This window comes from Neoarius graeffei, chromosome 6 (assembly GCF_027579695.1).
Source record: "Neoarius graeffei isolate fNeoGra1 chromosome 6, fNeoGra1.pri, whole genome shotgun sequence".
NCBI classification, from domain to species: Eukaryota; Metazoa; Chordata; class Actinopteri; order Siluriformes; family Ariidae; genus Neoarius; species Neoarius graeffei.
Window position 1 is genome coordinate 91,129,946 of NC_083574.1, and position 22,743 is coordinate 91,152,688.

Consider the following 22,743-nt stretch of genomic DNA (forward strand, 5'->3'; position numbering starts at 1 on the left):
TGTACGTATATGTTTTTCATAGCTAAATAAACACACCTGATCTGTATGCCAAGGTTCTTTAATAGCACAATGAAAAATGCTGTCAGGGAGGTGATTTAAACATATAAGTTTAAAGTAAAATATGTCATAATGCAATCTATGTCAGGGATACCAAATCATATCAATGCCTCCAGCTCACAAGACCTGTCAGTGGGTCTATATGTACATTCTTTAACTACATACCTTTCCTATTATTTTTCTAGAAAAATTCAACATTTTTACTGACAACACTTTAAGTAGTATATCTCAAGAATATATTTGTGAATTAATTAAATACTTGATTGGCTGCTTAAAACATTTCTAATGAATTAATAAATGAAAAATATACCTTGGCTAATGAATTAATGAATCAATTAAGTACCAGGAAGCTGCCAGTGATTCTGACAATGACTTCTTGTTGATCAAGGCAGCTGTTGAGCTGTTGACTGTTCAGCAAAATCTCATCTCATCTCATTATCTGTAGCAGCTTTATCCTGTTCTACAGGGTCGCAGGCAAGCTGGAGCCTATCCCAGCTGACTACGGGTGAAAGGCGGGTACACCCTGGACAAGTCGCCAGGTCATCACAGGGCTTGACACATAGACACAGACAACCATTCACACCTACGGTCAATTTAGAGTCACCAGTTAACCTAACCTGCATGTCTTTGGACTGTGGGGGAAACCGGAGCACCCAGAGGAAACCCACGCGGACACAGGGAGAACATGCAAACTCCACACAGAAAGGCCCTCGCCGACCACGGGGCTCGAACCCGGACCTTCTTGCTGTGAGGCGACAGCGCTAACCACTACACCACTGTGCCGCCCTGTCATGGAAAATGCAAATAAATAAATAAAGAAAGAAGTGCTTTCTAAATTTACTTTCAAGGGCATATTCTGAACCAATTTCATTTTTTTTTATATGAAAGTATGTCCCTTTACACACTCATCCAGAAGGGTAATTTTGCACAAGGCCATCTGTCTACAGCAGAAAAAAATAAAATAACAAAACACGTCTGGAAAAATCCCAAGGGAGTCTGGAGCCAGAATCGTGATGTTATCTGCGGAAGTGCGAGGAGGCTGCGCGAGCTTTGTATGGTTTCAGTGCACAGCCTGTGTAGACCAAGCGCTCCAATTTCTCTCTCATTGTCCGGTCTTTTGGAAAACGATGAGTACTAATCCCATCAAGATTGGTGTTGCTACACCCTCCTATGATACATCTATTAATGATTTTAATAATTATGCAATAACATTGAAGAAATTTGCAGAAAACCACCAGGTTGTTTTCTCATAAACAAACCAGCGCTGACGTAGGATTCAGAGGGAGGCGTCCCACAGATGACATCACGAAAATCAATGTTTGCCGGGAAATCCAAATGCCAAGTTTTTTTCAGAGGCAGACGAATTCGCCTCAAATGATTTGATTTCAACTGAATTTTTCTGGTATTGTGCAAGGTAAAAAAAATTGCACAAAATGCAAAATGTGACAGATATTTGACAAAAGTTTAATATAAAATAGGAGAATTACATTGATCTTGCTCCTGAATTTACCCGTGATATGCCCTTTAACTTGTATTTCACTGCAAACAGTATGAATCCAAGATATTTCATATTTTGCCTGGTCAGTTTTATTTTATTTGTTAATATGCATCCATTTCTGCATTTCAGGCCTGCAACACATTCCAAAAAACTTGGGACTGGGGTAATTTAGGGCTAGTAATGATATAAAATAATAAAAAAAATTATGTGATTTGAAACAGGTGATGTCAACAGGTAATAATAATCATCATGTTTTGGTACAAAATCAGTATCCAGAAAAGGCCAAGTCTTTGAGGAATAAAACTGGGCCAAGGATCTCCAGTTTGTCAACAAATGCATGAGAAAATTATTAAAATGTTTTAAAAACAATGTTCCTCAAGGAAAATTAGGAAGGGATTTGGATATTCCACCCTCTGTGGTGCATAATATCATTAAACAATTCAAGAAATAGGGAGGAATTTTGGAACATAAAGGGCAAGTATGCAAGTCTAAGATGAACACCAATGATCTCTGATCTAATATAGACACACAGGCTCAGGATTTCTTTGGCAAACCTTTGTCAGCACTACAATACAGAGTTATGCCCACAAATGTCAGTTAAAACATTACTGTACAAAAAGGAAGTCTAATATTAACTGTGTCCAGAAGTGCTGTCAAATTCTGTTGGCTTGGAGGCATCTGAGATGGACCATCACACAGTGGAAACATTTATTGTGGTCAGATGAATCAGTATTCCAGGTCTATTTTGGAAGAAATGTGCTCTGGATCAAAGACAAAAAGGACCATCCAAACTGTTACCAACCACAAAGCCAGGGTCTGTCATGGTATGGGGTTGTTGTCAGTGCCCTTGGCAAAGGGAACTTACACTTCTGTGATAGCAGCTTTAATGCAGAAAAGTATATTGAGGTTTTGGAGCAACATATGCTGCCTTCAAGATGACATCTTTTCCAGGGATGCCAATGAATATTTCAAAAAGACAATGCAAAACCACATTCCAAAGGCATGACTGTGGAAGAAGAGGGTGTGGGTGCCTGTCTGCAGTTCTGACCTGTATCCAATAGAGAATGTGTGGTGAATTTTGAATCAAGAAATGTGACAACAATGACCTCATGCTATTGCACACCTTAAGACATGTTTACAGGAAGATTGGGACAAAATAACACCTGAAATGTTGAATCACCTGGTGTCTTCAGTTCCTAAACATCTGTTAAGTGCTTTCAGAAGGAAGGGAAACATTACAAAGTGGTAAGTGCTTTACTGTCCCAACTTTTTTTTTTTGAAATGTGTTGCAGGAATCAAAATCTGAATGTTTTTATTTTGAACAAACAAACAAAAACTAATAATAAAAATATAAAGGTAAAACATCAAATAATGTGATATTGTCTTGTTTTCAGTAAAATACATATCAAATATTATTCACAAATCATTGTTTTCAGTTTCAATTTAAATTTCAACATGCTGTCACAACTTTTTCTGATTTGGGGTTGTAGCTCAAAAACATTTAAAATGTTCTTATCTAAGATGATAAGTCTCAGTGTCATAACAGGTATGACAACTTACACAAGTCGCCAAGAGGACAAGCAAACATCATTTTTTTACAATAATTTTAAATTAAGCAATACTGAGTTACATTTAAAAAATAAAAGTCATGATTTAATCAAGTTCTATTTCATGCTTGGGTTGAGACATGGCGAGATTCTGATTGTGGTAAAAATATAAATACAATTCCACAAAAGTTGGGACGCTGTTTAAAATGCAAATAAAAACAAAATGCAATGATTTGCAAATCATGGAAAACCTATATTTCATTGAAAATAGTACAACAAACAAACAGTTAATTGGTAATAGGTCAGTAATATAATTGGGTATAAAAAGAACATCCCAGAGAGGCTGATTCTCTCAGAAGTAAAGATGGGAAGGGGTTCACCACTCTGTGAAAGACTGTGTGGGCAAATAGTGCAACAATTCAAAAGTAACATTACTCAATGTTTCAGTGCGTAACTGTGAAAATCAAGGCCATTATCATGAAAGATATCGTGAGAGGAGAAGGATAATAAAATAAGGGAAGTAGTGTGCTCTATTATTTATCAGTTTTTCATAAATAATGGAGGCACAAACTATTTTTTTGTGTGTTGTTTGCAAGGAATTGCCAGTGTTAATTATTTTTGTACTATCATTGCCTATTTTGGGAAATAATTTTATGGCAACATCTTTTGTTTGTCCTGTGTTAGGTTTCCACTATAGAGATTTTGCAGTCACGTGACCGGAAAGTACACAGCCGCCATCTTGTCGGTAAAAAACACAGCTGAATACTACTGCACTTGTGTACAGAATGGATCAATTTCAACCGACGGACTACACGGCTCATTTTTCTAATGAACAGATAACTAGATATGTGTCTAAAATAAACGATCTACAGATTAGTGACCCTTATGGCTTACCGGACGGAGTTTTCACAACCGTGTCAGTGGATATTGAACTGCCAGCGGAATACCCGGACGTGTATAATTACCTCATTAACTTTCCCTCGCTGTTCAGTGGTGAAGCACTGTGTGCTTATAAATCTCTGGACAGTTATCTTTACAGAAATTCAGGATTTGTCAGCCGTGGCATCTTGTAAACAAGAAAGTAATCCTCATTGGACAGGTAAGTCACTTAAGTATTGAGTATAGCACTTACCAGCCGATTATAGAATAGAATAAGGTAATTCCAGCTGTAATTCCAAATTGTCCATCTTGTTTACCATGGATCTGGCGTTGGAGAGGTAGAGGCTTGGTAGTGGAGGTTTGAGTGGCTGTTTTCTGAGCTTAGTCAACAGGCCGGCTCTGCAGCCTCACTTTTGCTTCCGCTCCCGACGCCGCCTCCTTCGCTTTGCTTCCGATAACAATCCATGGAGACCCCGCTGGTCTCGCTATCTCGTCCGGAATGTTGTGCATGCGATGGAAATCGCTACAAACCGTCATTTTCTGCTGGAAACCAATGTCCAGTAAGTCCATACGGTTGTAGTGGATATTGAAGTCCGGTACAGACGAACAACACGCAAAAATACACACAAAAACATAAAAAACGTGCACAGGTAGGGAGAGCTTGTAGCCACAGCTGTTGTAGTAGAATTGTATATAGTAGGGTTTTCCAGAAGAAAAGGTAGAAGTAGAACCAGAAGTAGAAGTAGAAGGCGGAAAATGGCGTTTAACCGACAAGATGGCGTCTGTCACAATCTGGATCGGCTGTGACGTCACATGCAAGTGCTCCATTGACACCAAACAAGCTATAAACTTAACACTTAACACTTAAATTGCAGTCATTGTTCACTGTAAATGTTGTGCAAATGTTCAAAGAGAATGTGATTACAAAGACATAGGCAAATTGTTACACTTAAATACAGTTATGGATTTATTGCAAGATCTCCTATTTGTGTATTGTTTCCACCCTTGACACTAAGCAGGGTATAGATTTTGTTGTTATATTCAAAAGTTAGGGCAGCACGGTGGTGTAGTGGTTAGCACTGTTGCCTTCACAGCAAGAAGGTACTGGGTTCGAGCCCAGTGGCTGACGAGGGCCTTTCTGTGTGGAGTTTGCATGTTCTCCCTGTGTCTGCATGGGTTTCCTCCGGGTGCTCCGGTCTCCCCCACAGTACAAAGGCATGCAGGTTAGGCTAATTAGTGGCTCTAAATTGACCATAGGTGTGAATGTGAGTGTGAATGGTTGTTTGTCTCTGTGTCAGCCCTGCGATAACCTGGTGACTTGTCCAGGGTGTACCCCATAGTCAGCTGGGATAGGCTCCAGCTTGCCTGCAACCCAGTAGGACAGAATAAGCGGCTACAGATAATGGATGGATGGATATGAGTGTGAATGGTGGTGTGTCTCCATGTGTCAGCCCTGTGATGACCTGGCAACTTGTCCAGGGTGTCCCTCACCTCTCGCCTATAGTCAGCTGAAATAGGCTCCAGTTTGTCTGTGACCCTGCACAGGTTATGGATAATAGATGGATATTCAAAAGTTAGTCTTTGAAGTAGCATAATTGAATCCATCCATCCATTATCTGTAGCTGCTTATCCTGTTATTGCAGGGCTGACACATATGGCCCTTTTCCACTACCCTTTTTCAGCTCACTTCAGCTCGCTTCAGCTCACTTCAGCCCGACACGGCTCGCGTTTCGACTATCTCAAAACAGCATGACTCAGCTCGCTTCAGCCCTACTTAGCACCCAAAACTCGCACGGTTTTGGAGTGGGGCTGAAGCAAGCCAAACCGAGCTGAGTGAGGCTGGGGGCGTGAGCAGACACTCCCCTGTGCACTGATTGGTGAGGAGGAGTGTCCTCACATGCCCACACACGCCCCGCAAGCACGCTGGGATCTGTAAACACCATAAACCCGGAAGAAGAAGAATTACGAATTACGAGAATTTCTGGAGCCTGATGCGCCTCACCTCATCTATACGCTCTTGCCAGTATCTGTTGGCGTTGTCAGTGACAACAAGCCACAGCACCAAGACCAGCAACACTAACGACTCCATGTCCTCCATGTTTATTGTTTACTATCCGGGTCGTGAGACTACTGCTTAAAAGATCACTGATGTCACTGTTTGCGCCACTTAACGACATCACGTGACGTCCACCCACTTTCGCTAACTCCACCCAATGTGTCCACCCACTTCCAGCCAGCACGGTTCAGTGCGGTGATAGTCGAAATGCAACTCCAACAGCCCCGCTCAGCTCGACTCAGCCCAACTCAGCACGGCATGGCACGGCTCAGCCCGACTCAGCCGCGTTGGTAGTGGAAAAGCGGCAATAGACACAGACAACCATTCACACTCACACCTATGGTCAATTTAGAGCCACCAATTAGCCTAACCTGCATGCCTTTGGACTGTGGGGAAAACCAGAGCACCCGGAGGAAACCCACGCAGACACGGGGAGAGCATGCAAACTCCACACAGAAAGGCCATCGTCGGCCACTGGGCTCAAACCCAGGATCTTCTTGCTGTGAGCTGACAGTGCTAACCACTACACCACCGTGCTGGCCATAATTGAATCATGAAAAGTACTTCCATGTGATGACATGGAAATGACCTTCTTTCAGCATTAAGCAATTCTGTTGGCCCAACTTATTTTACTTGGGGTTGATCAATCTAATTTAGTAGTGTACTTTTACAATTATAAAAATTTGTTGGATGAACCCAATTAAATTAAGTTTGATTGAATCCTTATAGTTAAGTTGAATCGACCCTAAAAATGTTATCGACTGAACCCAAGTACATTAAGTTGGACCAACAGAACTGCTCAATGTTCAAAGAAAGCCATCTAATTCTGTGGAAAGACTTTCCATGTTTTTTTTATGTTCATTCAAAGAGTGAATTTTTTTGAGTGTATGCAAGGGATAAGGCCAAAAACTAACATCGGATATGGATGCACATGATCTCTGGGCCCTAATGGCCCTTTTCCACTACCCTTTTTCAGCTCACTTCAGCTCGCTTCAGCTCACTTCAGCCCGACATGGCTCGCGTTTCGACTATCTCAGAACAGCACGACTCAGCTCGCTTCAGCCCTGCTCAGCCCCCAAAACTCGCACGGTTTTGGAGTAGGGCTGAAGCGAGCCAAACTGAGCTGAGTGGGGCTAGGGGTGTGAGCAGACACTCCCCTGTGCACTGATTGGTGAGGAGGAGTGTCCTCACATGCCCACATATGCCCCGCGAGCACGCTGGGATCTGTAAACACCGTAAACCCGGAAGAAGAAGAATTACGAATTACGAGAATTATGAAGCCTTATGCGCCTCGCCTCATCTATACGCTCTTGCCAGTATCTGTTGGCGTTGTCGGTGACAACAAGCCACAGCACCAAGACCAGCAACACTAATGACTCCATGTCCTCCATGTTTATTGTTTACTATCTGGGTTGTGAGACTACCGCTTAAAAGATCACTGATGTCACTGTTTGAGTCGCCTAACGACATCACGTGACGTCCACCCACTTTCGCTAACTCCACCCAATGTGTCCACCCACTTCCAGCCAGCACGGTTCAGCGCGGTTGTAGTCGAAATGCAACTCCAACAGCCCCACTCAGCTCGACTCAGCACGGCACAGCTCAGCCCAACTCAGCCGCGTTGGTAGTGGAAAAGCAGCATAAGTCAACCCTGGATTAAAATCAGACACAATTATGTAGTCTGATTTTCACCACCCACAGAGGTAGCCGTAGGGGGCCTGTGCAGTGTGGATTGGGCAGCAGTTGAACGCAGGGGCCTTGACGACCTGATCCCCGAACACAGCGGCTAGCTGTTGGGACATGGAATGTCACTTCGCTGGGGGGGAAAGAGCCTGAGCTTGTGCGGGAGGTTGAGAGGTACTGGCTAGAGATAGTGGGGCTCACCTCCATGCACAGCTTGGGCTCTAGAACCCAGCTCCTCGAGCAGGGCTGGACTCTCCGTTTCTCTGGAGTCGCCCACAGTGAGCGGCGGTGGGCTGGTGTGGGCTTGCTTATAGCTCCCCAGCTCAGCCACCATGTGTTGGAGTTTACCCCAGTGAATGAGAGGGTTGCCTCTCTGTGCCTTCGGATCAGGGAGAGGGCTCTTGCTGTTGTTTGTGCCTATGGGCCGAATAGCAGTATAGAGTATCTGGCCTTCTTGGAGTCCCTGGGAGAGGTACTGAGAGGTGCTCAGACTGGGGACTCCATTGTTCTACTGGGGGACTTCAATGCTCACATGGGTGATGACAGTGATACCTGGAGGGGCGTGATTGGGAGGAACGGCCTCCCCAATCTGAACCCGAGTGGTGTTTTGTTATTGGACTTCTGTGCTAGTCACAGTTTCTCCCAGCTTCCGAGGGAGGCGGGGGACATTAAGTCTGAGTGGACCATGTTATCTACCTCCATTGTAGATGCTGCTGTTCAGAGCCGTGGCCTCAAGTTCTCCGGTGCCTGTCGTGGCGGCAATCCCCGAACCCAATGGTGGACACTGGAAGTAAGGGATGCCGTCAAGCTGAAGAAGGAGTCATATCAGGCCATGTTGGCCTCCGGGACTCCTGAGGCAGCTGATGGGTATCGGCAGGCCAGGCATGCTGCAGCTCGGGCAGTTGCAGAGGCAAATACTCAGAACTGGGAGGAGTTTGGTGAGGCCATGGAGGAGGACTATCGGTCGGCCTTGAAGAAATTCTGGCAAGCCATCCGGTGCCTCAGGAGGGGGAAGCAGTACTCTGCCAACACTGTTTACAGTGCGGGTGGGGAGCTGTTGACCTCGACTGGGGACATTGTCGGGTGGTGGAAGGATGACTCAGAGGTGGACTTGTCCATTACCCAAGCCAAAGTCACTGAGGTGGTTTGCAAGCTCCTTGGTGGCAAGGCACCAGGGGTGAATGAGATCCGCCCTGAGTATCTCAAGTCTCTGGATGTTGTGGGGCTGTCTTGGCTGACACACCTCTGCAACATCACGTGGCACTCAGGGACAGTGCCTCTGGAGTGGCAGACTTGGGTGGTGGCCCCTCTTTTTGAGAAAGGGGACCGGAGAGTGTGCTCCAATTATAGGGGAATCACACTTCTCAGCCTCCCCGGGAAGGTTTACTCCAGGGTACTGGAGAGGAGAATTCAGCCAATAGTCGAACCTCGGATCCAGGAGGAACAATGTGGTTTTCGTCCTGGTCGGGGAACACTGGACCAGCTCTATACCCTTCATAGGGTGCTCGAGGGTTCATGGGAGTTTGCCCAACCAGTCCACATGTGCTTTGTGGATCTAGAGAAGGCATTCAACTGTGTCCCTCATGGTATTTTGTAGGGGGTGCTTCGGGAGTATGGGGTTCGGGCTCTTTGCTAAGGGCTGTCCAGTCCCTGTACGAACGGAGCAGGAGTCTGGTTCGCATTGCCGGCAGTAAGTCAGACCTGTTCCCAGTGCATGTTGGACTCTGGCAGGGCTGCTCTTTGTCACCGGTTCTGTTCATAATTTTTTTTAAAGATTTTTTTGGGGCTTTTTTCACCTTTATTGGATAGGACAGTGTAGAGACAGAAAATGAGTGGGAGAGAGAGATGGGGAGGGATCGGGAAATGACCTCGGGTCGGAATCGAACCCAAGTCCCCAGAGTTATGGTATGGCGCCTTATCCAACTGAGCCACGACACCCCGTTCTGTTCATAATCTTTATGGACAGAATTTCTAGGCACAGCCAGGGGCCGGAAGGAATCCTGTTTGGGAACCACAGGATTTTATTTCTGCTTTTTATGGATGATGTTGTCCTGTTGTCTTCTTCAAACCAGGACCTTCAGCATGCACTGGGGTGGTTTGCAGTCGAGTGTGAAGCGGCTGGGATGAGAATCAGCACCTCCAAGTCCGAGGCCATGGTTCTTGACCGGAAAAGGGTGGCTTGCCCTCTCCAGGTTGGTGGAGAAGTCCTGCCTCAAGTGGAGGAGTTTAAGTATCTCAGAATCTTGTTCACGAGTGAGGGAAGGATAGAGCGTGAGATCAACAGGCGGATCAGTGCAGCCTCCACAGTGATGCGGTCGCTTTACCGGTCCATCGTGGTGAAGGAGCTGAGCCAAAAGGCGAAGCTCTCAATTTACCGGTCGATCTACATTCTGACTCTCACCTATGGTCATGAGCTTTGGATAATGACCGAAAGAACAAGATCGCGGATACAAGCAGCCGAAATGAGTTTCCTTCACAGGGTGGCTGGGTGCTCCCTTAGAGATAGGGTGAGAAGCACAGTCACTCAGGAGAAGCTCGGAGTAGAGCCACTGCTCCTCCACATCGAGAGGAAACAGCTGAGGTGGCTTGGGCATCTCTTTTGGATGCCTCCTGGATGCCTCCCTGGGGAGGTGTTCCAGGCATGTCCCCCCGGGAGGAGGCCCCGGGGAAGACCCAGGACATGCTGGAGGGACTATGTCTCTCGGCTGGCCTGGGAACGCCTCAGTGTTCTTCCCAAGGAGCTGGCTGAGGTGTCTGGGGAGAGGGAAGTTTGGGCTTCCATGCTCAGACTGCTGCCTCCGTAACCCGGCCCCAGATAAGCGGATGAAGATGAGATGAGACGAGACAATTATGTCATGAAAATTGCTGTATGGGCTCAGAAACACTTCTTAAAACCATCATCTATGAACATAATTCATCTCTGCATCAACAAATGCAAGTTGAAACCAGATATATACAATATCCAGAAACACCTCCGCCTTCTCTGGGCCTGAGCTCTTTTACAATGGACTGAGGCAAAATGGAAAACTGTCCTGTGGTCTGATGAATCGAAATTTGAGATTATTTTTGGAGATCATGGACACTGTGTCCTCTGGGCAAGAGAGGAGAGGGACTGGCTTGTTTTCAGTGCAGAGTTCAAAATCCAACATCTGTGATGGTATGGGGGTAGATTAGTGTACATGACATGGGTAGCTTGCACATCTTGGAAGACACCATTAATGCTGAATGATATATACACGTTTTGGAGGAGCATGCTGCCATCCAGGTGATGTCATTTTCAGGGAAGGCCTTGCTAATTTCAGCAAGACAATGCCAAACCACAGTCTGCACAAATTACAACTGCATGACTCTGTCGCAAAAAAAAAAGGGTTGAGTGCTAAACTGGCCTACCTGCCTACAGTTGGTCTCCTCATTTCCCAAACAGTTACAGAGTGTTGTTAAAAATAGAGGTGATGCAGTCCAGTGGTAAACATGCCTCTATACCAACTTTATTGCATCAAATTCAAAATTAACATACAACCCCGATTCCAAAACAGTTGGGACAAAGTACAAATTGTAAATAAAAATGGAATGCAATGATGTGGAAGTTTCAAAATTCCATATTTTATTCAGAATAGAACATAGATGACATATCAAATGTTTAAACTGAGAAAATGTATCATTTAAAGAGAAAAATTAGGTGATTTTAAATTTCATGACAATAACACATCTCAAACTGCGTCCCAGTTCAGCGCTGACATCTTCGTGAAGGAAAATCCTGTGGCCCCAAAAGGCCATCTCTCGCTGACCTCTGTGTGTAATAATCTGCTGTTTATCTTGATAGTTGTGGAATGCAACGATGAAAACTCATGGGCGTTGGTTACCGCTCGCTTCTGATGTGACAAGTGGTCCAAGCCGATGGGCACGAGCGAGAACGAGGGGGATCTGGAAAAAATCTTTCCCAAATAGTTCCTAGAAGAAATGTGTCATAAAAGCAACTGGGTTAGATCCCTCTACCCTCTCAGGAATGCCAACCACTCTTAAGTTGACCCTGCGAGAACAGTTTTCCAGATTGTCAACTTTATCCTTCAGCCAGGTGTTTTCAGACTGAACAGTGGCAAGTTTAGCTTCGACGGGAGGAAGTCTCTGTTCGCTTTGGTCAAGAGTAGCCTCGATTCCACCAATCCGCTTCTCATGTGACTTGTATAACGATTTCACTTGGTTTAACGTAGAATTGAGAGGAGATGAAGCTGTATAAGGTCCTGCTTTATGACCGTGTGAATAGATTAAGTTCTGAAAGAAGCGCAGAGTGGAGTTTTTCAAACTGTTCGGTTAGCTCCATACTTGAAGTTTGGCTAGTCTTGCTTGTCATCAAATTAGCAGTCTCTTTATCATTCGGTTTTCTGTCATGAGGAGGCTTTTTAGACATAATTAAAATGGTCTATTTTTTCAAGAATTGCTTTAACTTACTGTTGTAAATAATAATACTAGATATTAATGGGGTAAACAAGAAAATATAAAGATTAAGGAGCCACTACAGCACCTTGCCACTCATGCCATATCCAACCCAGAAGTTCTGTCTGCCCTCATTTCTATGAATAAGGGCCAATGTGTTAGAACATAGAGCTGAAATAACAAATATCAGTGTCCACATACTGGCATATTAGTGTTTACTATTGATTTGGTTCAAATATATACCACTTTTACAACAATATTAATTTCGTACACTTTACTTTTTTGTATACATCAAGTTAAACAAATATGTGCAACAATGCAATAAAATACAAATGTGTGTTTCTTTAATAAACAACCCAACCTAATGTGATAATGCACCTGAACAATTAAAGCCCTCCCCCTGATTCTAGTCAATTTGTGAGTCAAAATGGTTATATAAAAGCACAGAGGCCAAGGAGTTTTCTGAAGTGTGACAATGAGTTTCCTCCCCACATGGCTTCTGTTCACTGTGGTCAGAAGTGCTTATCTGCTGTGCAGCTTAAGAGGGCTGCTCAATCCTCCTCAACTCAGCAGAGATGGGGATGTCATGATTGGTGGAATATTTTCCTTCCACAACAGCTGGGAACAGACAGTACATGCCTTTACTTCAGGGCCACAGCAATCCAATTGCAAGAGGTGAGCTAACAAAGTGTGTGTGTGTGTGTGTGTGTGTGTGTGTGTGTGTGTGTCCAAAAAGGACCAACAAAAGAAAAAGTTAGCATGTTTGTGAACGGAAAGGTGATTAAGTTCATGAGTGGTATTATAAAATGGGGCATATTAAAATCATTATTTATTATCGCATGTATTATGATATTTATAACTAATGTGATAACAGTTGGACATAACAAATTTTGTAAAGTCCTGATGACTTTTAAGAGAGCTGACATAAAATGCATTTGTCATGCATGTATGTATGTACAGTATGTATGTATTTATTTACTTGTTTGCTTACTTACTTGCTTACTTATTGCAGTTTGAGCCTCCGAGAATTTCAGAATGCACAAACAATGGTATTTGCCATTGAGGAAATCAACAACAGAACTGATATTCTTCCTGGTATCAAACTGGGTTATAAAATCTATGATTCCTGTGGATCAGTAGAAATGGCCATAAGATCCTCCTTGTCCTTAGTTAATGGCCATGGAGAAAATACAACTTTAATGTCTTGCTCCAATCCTGAAACTGTTCAAGCAATCATAGCAGAAACATCATCCACCCCAACAATTGCCATCTCTGCTACCTTGGGACCTTTACACATACCTGTGGTAAATCAATCAATCAACCTATCTAGTGAAAAGCAACTGTGAAAATATGTACATAAAAATGTTTACATTATCTCATCACTTTATATTTAAAACTGAAATGAATGCATTTGCCATTTCTATTGATTGCTATAATGTAAAATGAGATACATTAATGTAAAATGTTACAGTCTGTAGGTTATTTTTATTTTTTCACTTTTGGTTTGTTTAATAACAAAATGTATGTATTACAGATCAGTCACTTTGCAACATGTGCATGCCTAAGCAACAAAAAGAAATACCCATCTTTCTTTAGAACTATTCCCAGTGATTACTACCAGAGCAGAGCTTTGGCTAAGTTGGTCAGGCATTTTGGCTGGACATGGGTAGGGACTCTATGCAGTGACAATGACTATGGGAACAATGGTATGAACACTTTTATTAGTGCAGCCAAAGAAGAAGGAGTTTGTGTTGAATTTTCTGAGGCATTTTTTAGGACCGACCCCAGAGAAAAGATTCTAAGAATAGTTGAGATCATTAAGACTGCAACGTCCAAAGTTATTGTAGCTTTTATCTCATATTCTGATATGGAGGTTCTTCTAAAGGAAATAGCCTTGCAGAACATCACTGGATTTCAGTGGATTGGAAGTGAGTCCTGGATCTCTGACATGAACATTGCTACTGCTGAATGGCAGCCTTTTCTTAAAGGATCCATGGGTTTTGCTATTCCAAAAGCTAAAATCAATGGCCTGGGGGAATTTCTGACCAAGCTTAATCCAACTTCTGGTATAGATCTTTACAAAAAATTGTGGGATACAATATTTGAATGTAAACTACCCACAAAAGATAATGTTGAAATCAAAGACATGTGCAAAGGCAATGAAAAACTCAGTGAAGTGCAGAACCAATATACTGATGTTTCAGACTTACAAATTGCAAATAATGTATACAAGGCTGTGTATGCTGTGGCTTATGCCTTGCATAACAGTTATGGTTGTTCAAAGGGGGACCATGCACAAGAAGGTGGTATTGTGTGCACAAAACTAGCAGATAATCATCTACCATGGCATGTAAGTATAAAGATATAACCTGGTTAAACAAAAACAAATTAAAATAAAATAAATCAATAAATGTTACTGAATAGGTTGTAATGCTTCATTTAGGTTGTCAATGAGTTGAAGAAACTCCATTTCACCACTTCCATGGGAGAGGATGTGTTCTTTGATGAGAATGGAGATCCAGTAGCGAGGTATGATTTGCTGAACTGGCAGCAAGGCAAAGATGGTAAAACAGTGTTTGTTAAAGTGGGCTTCTATGATGCTTCTTTACAAACACACCTTCAGCTGTCATTTAACAATATCAGTATAGCATGGGCCCCCAGTAAACCCCAGGTACAATAGAATAATGCAATATCAACAGATTATGTACAATAAATACAATGGTATATGGTCAATAAATAAATAAATAAATAAATAAATAAATACAAGAAACTGTGATTTTCAGGTGCCAGTCTCTGTATGCAGTGAGAGTTGTTTCCCAGGCACCAGGAAGGCTGTGCAGAAAGGTAGACCAATCTGCTGCTATGACTGTATACCATGTGCAGAGGGTGAAATCAGCAATGCAACAGGTATAATGAAGAATGCTTTGTTTAATTAATGCAGAAAAAGAATAATTAAATGGCATACATTTTATAGGGTGGAAAACAGACCTATAAACACAATAGAGTGGTTAACATAATAAATAAGTTTATATTTATTGTCTTTTTCTTTAGATTCTGTTACTTGCATCAAGTGCCCACCTGAACTATGGTCTAATGACAAGAAAGATAACTGTGTCTTAAAGCTGGTGGAATTCCTGTCATTTGAGGAAATAATGGGAATCATTCTTGTGTTGTTTTCTTTGTTAGGAGTGTCTTTCACCATCGCCATTGCTGTAATTTTCTTTACATACAAGGACACACCAATTGTTAAAGCAAATAATTCAGAACTAAGCTTCCTGTTACTCTTTTCCTTGACTCTGTGTTTCCTTTGCTCCCTAACTTTCATTGGACGGCCCTCTGAATGGTCCTGTATGCTGCGCCACACAGTATTTGGTATCACCTTTGTCCTCTGCATATCCTGTGTTCTGGGGAAAACAGTAGTGGTGTTAATGGCCTTCAGGGCAACACTTCCGGGAAGTAATGTAATGAAATGGTTTGGGCCTCTACAGCAAAGACTCAGTGTACTTGCATTCACTCTTATACAGGTCCTTATTTGTGTGATTTGGTTAAAAATTTCCCCTCCTTTCCCCTACAAGAACATGAACTACTACAAGGAAAAGATCATATTAGAATGCAATGTAGGCTCATCTATAGGCTTCTGGGCTGTGCTGGGATATATAGGACTTTTGGCACTTTTATGTTTCATTTTGGCTTTTCTGGCCCGGAAGCTGCCTGACAATTTCAATGAAGCTAAATTCATCACATTCAGCATGCTCATATTCTGTGCAGTTTGGATCACCTTTATTCCTGCTTATGTCAGCTCTCCCGGAAAATTCACTGTAGCTGTTGAGATATTCGCTATTTTAGCCTCCAGTTTTGGTTTACTATTCTGCATATTTCTCCCAAAGTGTTATGTAATTATACTGAAACCAGAGAAGAACAATAAAAAGCAAGTGATAGGAAAAACATCTGTTAAGTGACTTAGCGCTGAACTTATTAAAGCACATGTTTTAGTTTACCTGAAAGTGAATAGATGTACCCTGTCATTAACTCCAACAATAAATAAGCATTTGCATTACTGGCTATTTTTTATAGGCCAACTTTGTGTAAATGACATGAAAAAAAGCATCTTTTCTAAAACAGCTTCCAATTTCTGATAACAATATGCTTAGAGGAATGAAGGTGAATGTGTGCTGCTCTTTTATTCGTAAAGGTGATTACTTTGCAAGATATTACCTGATAAATTTGCAAAGAAAAACGAAAAATGCCGTCATCAATGAATATAAAGCACCCTGGCCTAATGAGAGTTTGCTATGAATAAAGTCAATGTCTTTTGGGCAGAAGACATACAAAAGGAACTTTCACATTCAACCTCTGATCTGATGTAAATTCACAAATGAATATTTAACACACAGGTGACTTGTCATTTCAAAAAACAACACAACAAACATGTGAAAACATGTCACATTACAGTTTATTGTACACAGATGAGTTTCCACTCATGTGTGGCAGGTGCTCTTATGGCAGATATGTTGTGAGAGCTGTCCCTCAGGTACAAAGAAGGCTGTTCAGCCTGTCTGCTGTTATGCTTGCATTCCAGCCCCACCAGGACCAATTATCAGGGAGGGGAAAAAAACAAAAAAACAACAACAAAAAACCTTTCCTGTCTTCACGTACAGCACTTTTTGGAAATTATAAATAAATAAATAAATAAATAAATAAGCATCTTTTGGATTTTCTTTTCCCATTCCATTCACCAGAACTGGATAGGGGATATGGAAAGATTAAAACATGATTTAACTGTACAGCTGATGATTTCATTAAAATGTTATCAAAATAACCAAAATTGCCATACAGAATATTATTTAACAACATAAGTAATATGTTTACTAAAATGGAGATGCCATGTGAATGGGGGTAAAAAACCTGTGGGGAAAATTCAGACATTTTTAAAATTATTTTTTCACATTTTAGGTATTATTATTATTATTATTATTATTATTATTATATTTGTGCATTTATTATCTACATTGGTTACAAGTTGAGTTTCCTGTAGCTCTTACTGTTCCTAGTTCTGGAGGTCCACTAGCCTGTAGAGTTTCAATATTAAGTTGAAACTTAAAACACATTTGATTTTGGTATTGTTAGGACTGGGACTATTTTGGCCTCTAAAGGCCACTGTTATGTTTATCTTGTCATTTTTGTTTTGGCCTCTAGAGGCCGCCACTGTGTTTTTTTGTTTGTCTTGATTGCCTGTTTCCTGCCCCGCCCTGTTCCTTAATTGTTTTGTGTATAAATACCCCTCTGTCTGTTCCCTTGTCACGGAGTCTTTATGCTATGCTGTCTTGTGCTAGTTTCCTCTGTCTCACGTATCTTGCCTGTGCCCTTGTGTTTTTGATATTTTTTGCTTTCTTTGGACTTTGTACCTTTTTTGATCTTCTGAGCGTTCAGCATTTTGCCTTTCCTTTTGTTTTTGGACATTTAACCTTTGGATATTTTTATTTTGGTTTATCTTCTGAGCTTTTGGATTTTCTTTTTGTTTTTTCCATTGGATTGTATATAGTGTAAATAAACTGTTTTTGGTACTCTACTTTCGCCTCACGCCTCTGCACTTGAGTCATCCCCCTGGTGGCCTAGTGGGGGTTTGCTAGATTATCACACCAGTGACCCGGGTTCGAATACCAGCAAAACCCTAACAGAAAGACTCCGTCATGACCGACTCAGCAGAGGCTGCTTCAACTGTCTACCCGGCCAACCTTCAGGGAATTATGGCAGCTTTGACACGCTTCGGAGTGACCATGGACGCTCATGGATGAACGCTCGCAAGCCAACGTGAGGCCCTTGCTCGCCACGAGGTACTGCTTCAGCAAATTGGGAAAACCCTGGCACAGCTGACTCCTCTGCCCGCATCTCCTGATCTGGCTCCTGCTCCACCATCTGCACCCGCTCCAGTGCCTCCCGCCATGCTGTCTCCTTCACCTTGAGAACCCAGCCTTCTTGCACCACAGAGGTATGACGGCAAGCACAGGAGTTCCTTACCCAGTGCCAACTCACCTTTGAGCTTCAGCCTACCATCTACACTACGGATCGCCGCAAGATTGCCTTTGTGATAACCTTGTTAGCTGGTAAGGCACGAGCTTGGGCAACGGCCATTTGGCAGAGACAGGGACCCGAGTGCTCTGATTTCAAGTTGTTTATGGAGGAGATGCTTCATGTCTTCAATCAGGCAGACACCAGTAAAGACGCAGCCAGGAAGCTCATGTCCATCCGGCAAGAAGAAAGCATCGCGGACTACGCCATTGCGTTCCGGATGCTCGCAGCTGTCAGCGGATGGAATGAAGCAGCCCTGGTTTCAGCCTTTCACCATGGTTTGTCTGACCCTATCAAAGACGGCCTGGCCTCTATTGGATGCCCAAGTGACCTCAAAACTCTGATCTCACATTCTACTCATCTTGACAACAGGATTAGAGAGCGCTGCCGAGTCCTGAGCTTTCCCGGCCTCACTGCCTCGACCTGGAGCCCGTCTACCTCCTCCAGTGACTGTCCAGAGCCCATGCAAGTTGGCCGTACTCGTCTCTCCGCAGCTGAGAGGGAGCGCAGAAGGAGGGACATCCTGCATCTACTGTGGCAAGCCTGGCCATTTCTGAGCATTATGTCCCGAGCTCTCGGGAAAAGGACCACCCAGTCCAGCCGAGGGAGGGTTGTGACGGGGCCTACCCTCTCTCCCGAACTCCCTGGCCAAGGAGTCTACATCCCGGTCTCCATCTCCTGGGGTGAGTCCGTCCACTCTTGCCAGGCCTTGTTAGACTCCGGGGCAGCTGGAAACTTTATGGATGTTCACTTCACCCAAAGTATCAATGTCCCGACTGCACCTCTTGAAGTCCCACTGTCTGTGTCTGCCCTGGATGGCCACGCCTTAGGTGACGGAAGAGTCACCCAAGTAACTTCTCCAGTCTTCCTCCAGTCTCAAGGTCACAAGGAAGAAATATCCCTGCACCTGATTCCTTCACCAGAGTTCCCAGTGATTCTAGGCCTTCCTTGGCTTACCGGCCACAACCCTCGCATAGACTGGGTAACAAGCCAGGTTGTGGAATGGGGCCCTGAGTGCCATGCATCTTGTCTGCTCTCTAGCTCTCCTGTGTCTCCTGCCGAGCCTCCTGATCTCACCGAGTTATCTCAAGTTCCCACAGAGTACTGGGATCTCAAGGAAGTTTGCAGCAAAAGCAGGGCCGCCGTTCTTCCTCCGCACCGTGCCTACGACTGTGCCATCGACTTGCTCCCTGGGACTACCCCTCCTCGTGGCAGACTGTTTTCCCTCTCTCAGCCAGAATGCAAGGTCATGGAGGAGTACATCAAGGATGCCTTGGCTTCTGGGTTCATTCGACCATCCATCTCACCCGCTGGTGCCGGCTTCTTCTTTGTCGGCAAGAAGGATGGGGGGCTCTGGCCATGTATTGATTACAGGGTTCTGAACAAGATCACTGTACGCAACCGCTATCCCCTTCCGCTGATGTCCACAGCGTTCGATCTGCTCCAAGGTGCCACTGTCTTCACCAAATTGGACTTACGGAACGCATACCACCTCATCCGTATCCGAAAGGGAGATGAGTGGAAGACTGCCTTTAACACCCCGTCTGGGCACTACAAGTACCAGGTGATGCCCTTCGGACTCACCAATGCACCAGCTGTTTTTCAGGCCCTAATCAACAACGTCTTGAGGGACATGATTACCCAGTACGTTTTTGTCTACCTTGATGACATCCTAATCTTTTCCAAGACCATGCAGGAGCACCGCCACCATGTCCGCCAGGTTCTCCAGAGGCTGCTACAGAACAATCTGTTCGCTAAGGCCCAGAAATGCGAATTTCATGTTCCCGAGGTCTCCTTTCTGGGTTTTATTGTATGGACGGGCCAACTCCAGATGGATCCAGCCAAGACCCTGGCTGTCCGGGACTGGCCCACCCCCAAGTCTGTCAAAGAGGTTCAGCGGTTCTTAGGATTTGCTAACTTCTACCACAAGTTTATCAGGAACTTCAGTTCTGTAGCAGCGCCCATATCGGACCTCACCAAAGGGACAGGTGGATCGTATGTCTGGTCTCCTCAGGCGGAAAAGGTGTTCAAAGACATCAAGCACCGCTTCTGCACGGCACCCATTCTGGTCCTCCCGGACCCTTCGCAACCCTTCATCGTCGAGGTGGACGCCTCGGACAGCGGCGTCGGCGCGGTCCTCTCTCAACACTCGGAAGGAAGGTTGCACCCCTGCGCATACTTCTCCCACCGCCTGAGTTCTGCAGAGTCCCAGTATGACGTGGGGGATCGAGGACTGCTAGCAGTTAAACTGGCCCTTGAGGAGTGGAGGCACTGGCTGGAGGGAGCGCAACATTCATTTTTGGTCTGGACGGACCACAAGAACCTGGAGTACCTCCAGCAAGCAAAGAGACTCAATCCATGACAGGCTAGGTGGGCCTTGTTTTTCAGTCGGTTCAACTTTACCCTATCATACCACCCCGGCTCCAAAAACACCAAACCTGACGCGCTGTCCAGGCTGTTCGTTCCCACCAACAGGGAGAGCAAAGTTGGGCCTATTATCCCTGTGTCCCGGATTGTGGCCCCTGTCCACTGGGGTATTGAGGAGACCGTCCGACGAGCCCAACGCCAGGACCCTGGTCCTGGGACGGGGCCACCGGGCCTCTTGTACGTCCCACATCAAGCCCGGGCCAAGGTTCTCCAGTGGGGTTACTCGTCCCCTCTCACCGCCCACCCAGGAGCTTGAAGGACCCTGGACTTCTTGAGAAGATGCTTCTGGTGGCCAAGCATGGAGAAGGAAGTGAGGTCATTCATCCTTTCCTGCGAGGTGTGCACCAGAAGCAAGAACCCACGACAGCATCCCCAGGGCCTCTTGCATCCTCTGACCATTCCCCGGCGTCCCTGGTCCCATGTGTCAGTCGACTTCATCACGGGTCTCCCGGAGTCACAAGGTAACACTGTCATTTTGGTCATAGTGGACAGATTCTCCAAGGCCTGCTGCTTTATACCACTGTGCAAGCTCCCTTCTGCCCTTGAAACTGCTAAACTAATGTTTAATCACGTCTTCCGAGTCTTTGGTCTCCCTCAGGATATCGTCTCAGACCAGGGTCCCCAGTTCTCCTCCCGAGTGTGGCACGGGTTCTGCAAGGTCATCGGAGCCACTGCCAGCCTCTCCTCTGGGTTCCACCCACAGTCCAATGGCCAGATGGAGAGGCTCAACCAGGACCTGGAAACCACCCTGCGAGGCCTGGCTATGGATAACCCGACTTCGTGGAGCACCTGGCTGCCATGGGCAGAGTATGCCCACAACACCCTGCAGTCATCGGCTACCAAGCTGTCGCCATTCCAGTGCCAATTCGGGTTCCAGCCACCTCTGTTCCCGGATGCGGGGGTGCCCTCGGTCAACCAATATGTGAGACGGTGTCGCAAGACCTGGAGCAAGGTCAGGAGGACCCTCATCCAGACCTCCAGAACCAACCAGACTCAGGCCAACCGCCATAGAAGACCTGCCCATGCTTTCCGCCATGGGCAGCGGGTTTGGCTGTCCACCAAGGACCTCCCGCTGCGGGTGGAGAACCGCAAACTTGCTCCTCGCTACATTGGCCCCTTCAAGGTGGTGCGCAGGGTGAACCCTGTCGCCTACTGGCTCCAGTTGCCCCGGACTCTGAGGATCAACCCCACATTCCATGTTTCCCTGTTGCGGCCCGTACTGACGTCCACGTATGCCCCTACCCCTAGGAATCCCCCACCCCCCTGCATCTTCCAGGGTCAGACTGTGTTCACTGTGCATTGCCTGCTTGACTCCCGCCGGGTCCACGGCGGGCTTCAATATCTGGTAGACTGGGAGGGCTATGGCCCTGAGGAATGCTGTTGGGTCCCCACCCAGGACATTTTAGATAAAGGACTTTGTCGGGACTTCCATTCGGCCCATCCGGATCGCCAGGAGACGCTCCTGGGGGGGGGGGGGGGGGGGGGGGGGGTCCTGTTAGGACTGGCACTGTTTTGGCCTCTAGAGGCCGCTGTTATGTTTATCTTGTCATGTTTGTTTTGGCCTCTAGAGGCCGCCACTGTGTTTTGTGTTTGTCTTGATTGCCTGTTTCCTGCCCCTTAATTGTTTTGTGTATAAATACCCCTCTGTTTGTTCCCTTGTCATGGAGTCTTTATGCTATGCTGTCTTGTGCTAGTTTCCTCTGTTTCATGTATCTTGCCTGTGCCCTTGTCTCATCTCATCATCTCTAGCCGCTTTATCCTTCTACAGGGTCGCAGGCAAGCTGGAGCCTATCCCAGCTGACTATGGGCAAAAGGCAGGGTACACCCTGGACAAGTCGCCAGGTCATCACAGGGCTGACACATAGACAACCATTCACACCTATGGTCAATTTAGAGTCACCAGTTAACCTAACCTGCATGTCTTTGGGGGAAACCAGAGCACCCAGAGGAAACCCACGCAGACACGGGGAGAACATGCAAACACTGCACAGAAAGGCCCTCGCCAGCCCCGGGGCTCGAACCCAGGACCTTCTTGCTGTGAGGCGACAGTGCTAACCACTACACCACCTGTGCCCTTGTGTTTTTGATATTTT

General features: G+C 45.1%; 1 protein-coding gene across 1 annotated transcript; it reads left to right on the forward strand.

Annotated features, from left to right (window-relative positions):
- Window positions 1-13,173: 13,173 nt before the first annotated feature.
- On the forward strand, window positions 13,174-16,113 carry LOC132888389 (extracellular calcium-sensing receptor-like). The gene is made up of 5 exons (XM_060924442.1): window positions 13,174-13,458; window positions 13,689-14,504; window positions 14,598-14,825; window positions 14,938-15,061; window positions 15,206-16,113. Exons 1-5 carry the CDS (start codon window positions 13,201-13,203, stop codon window positions 16,111-16,113), a joined length of 2,334 nt encoding a protein of 777 aa, XP_060780425.1. The 5' UTR covers window positions 13,174-13,200.
- Window positions 16,114-22,743: the final 6,630 nt, after the last annotated feature.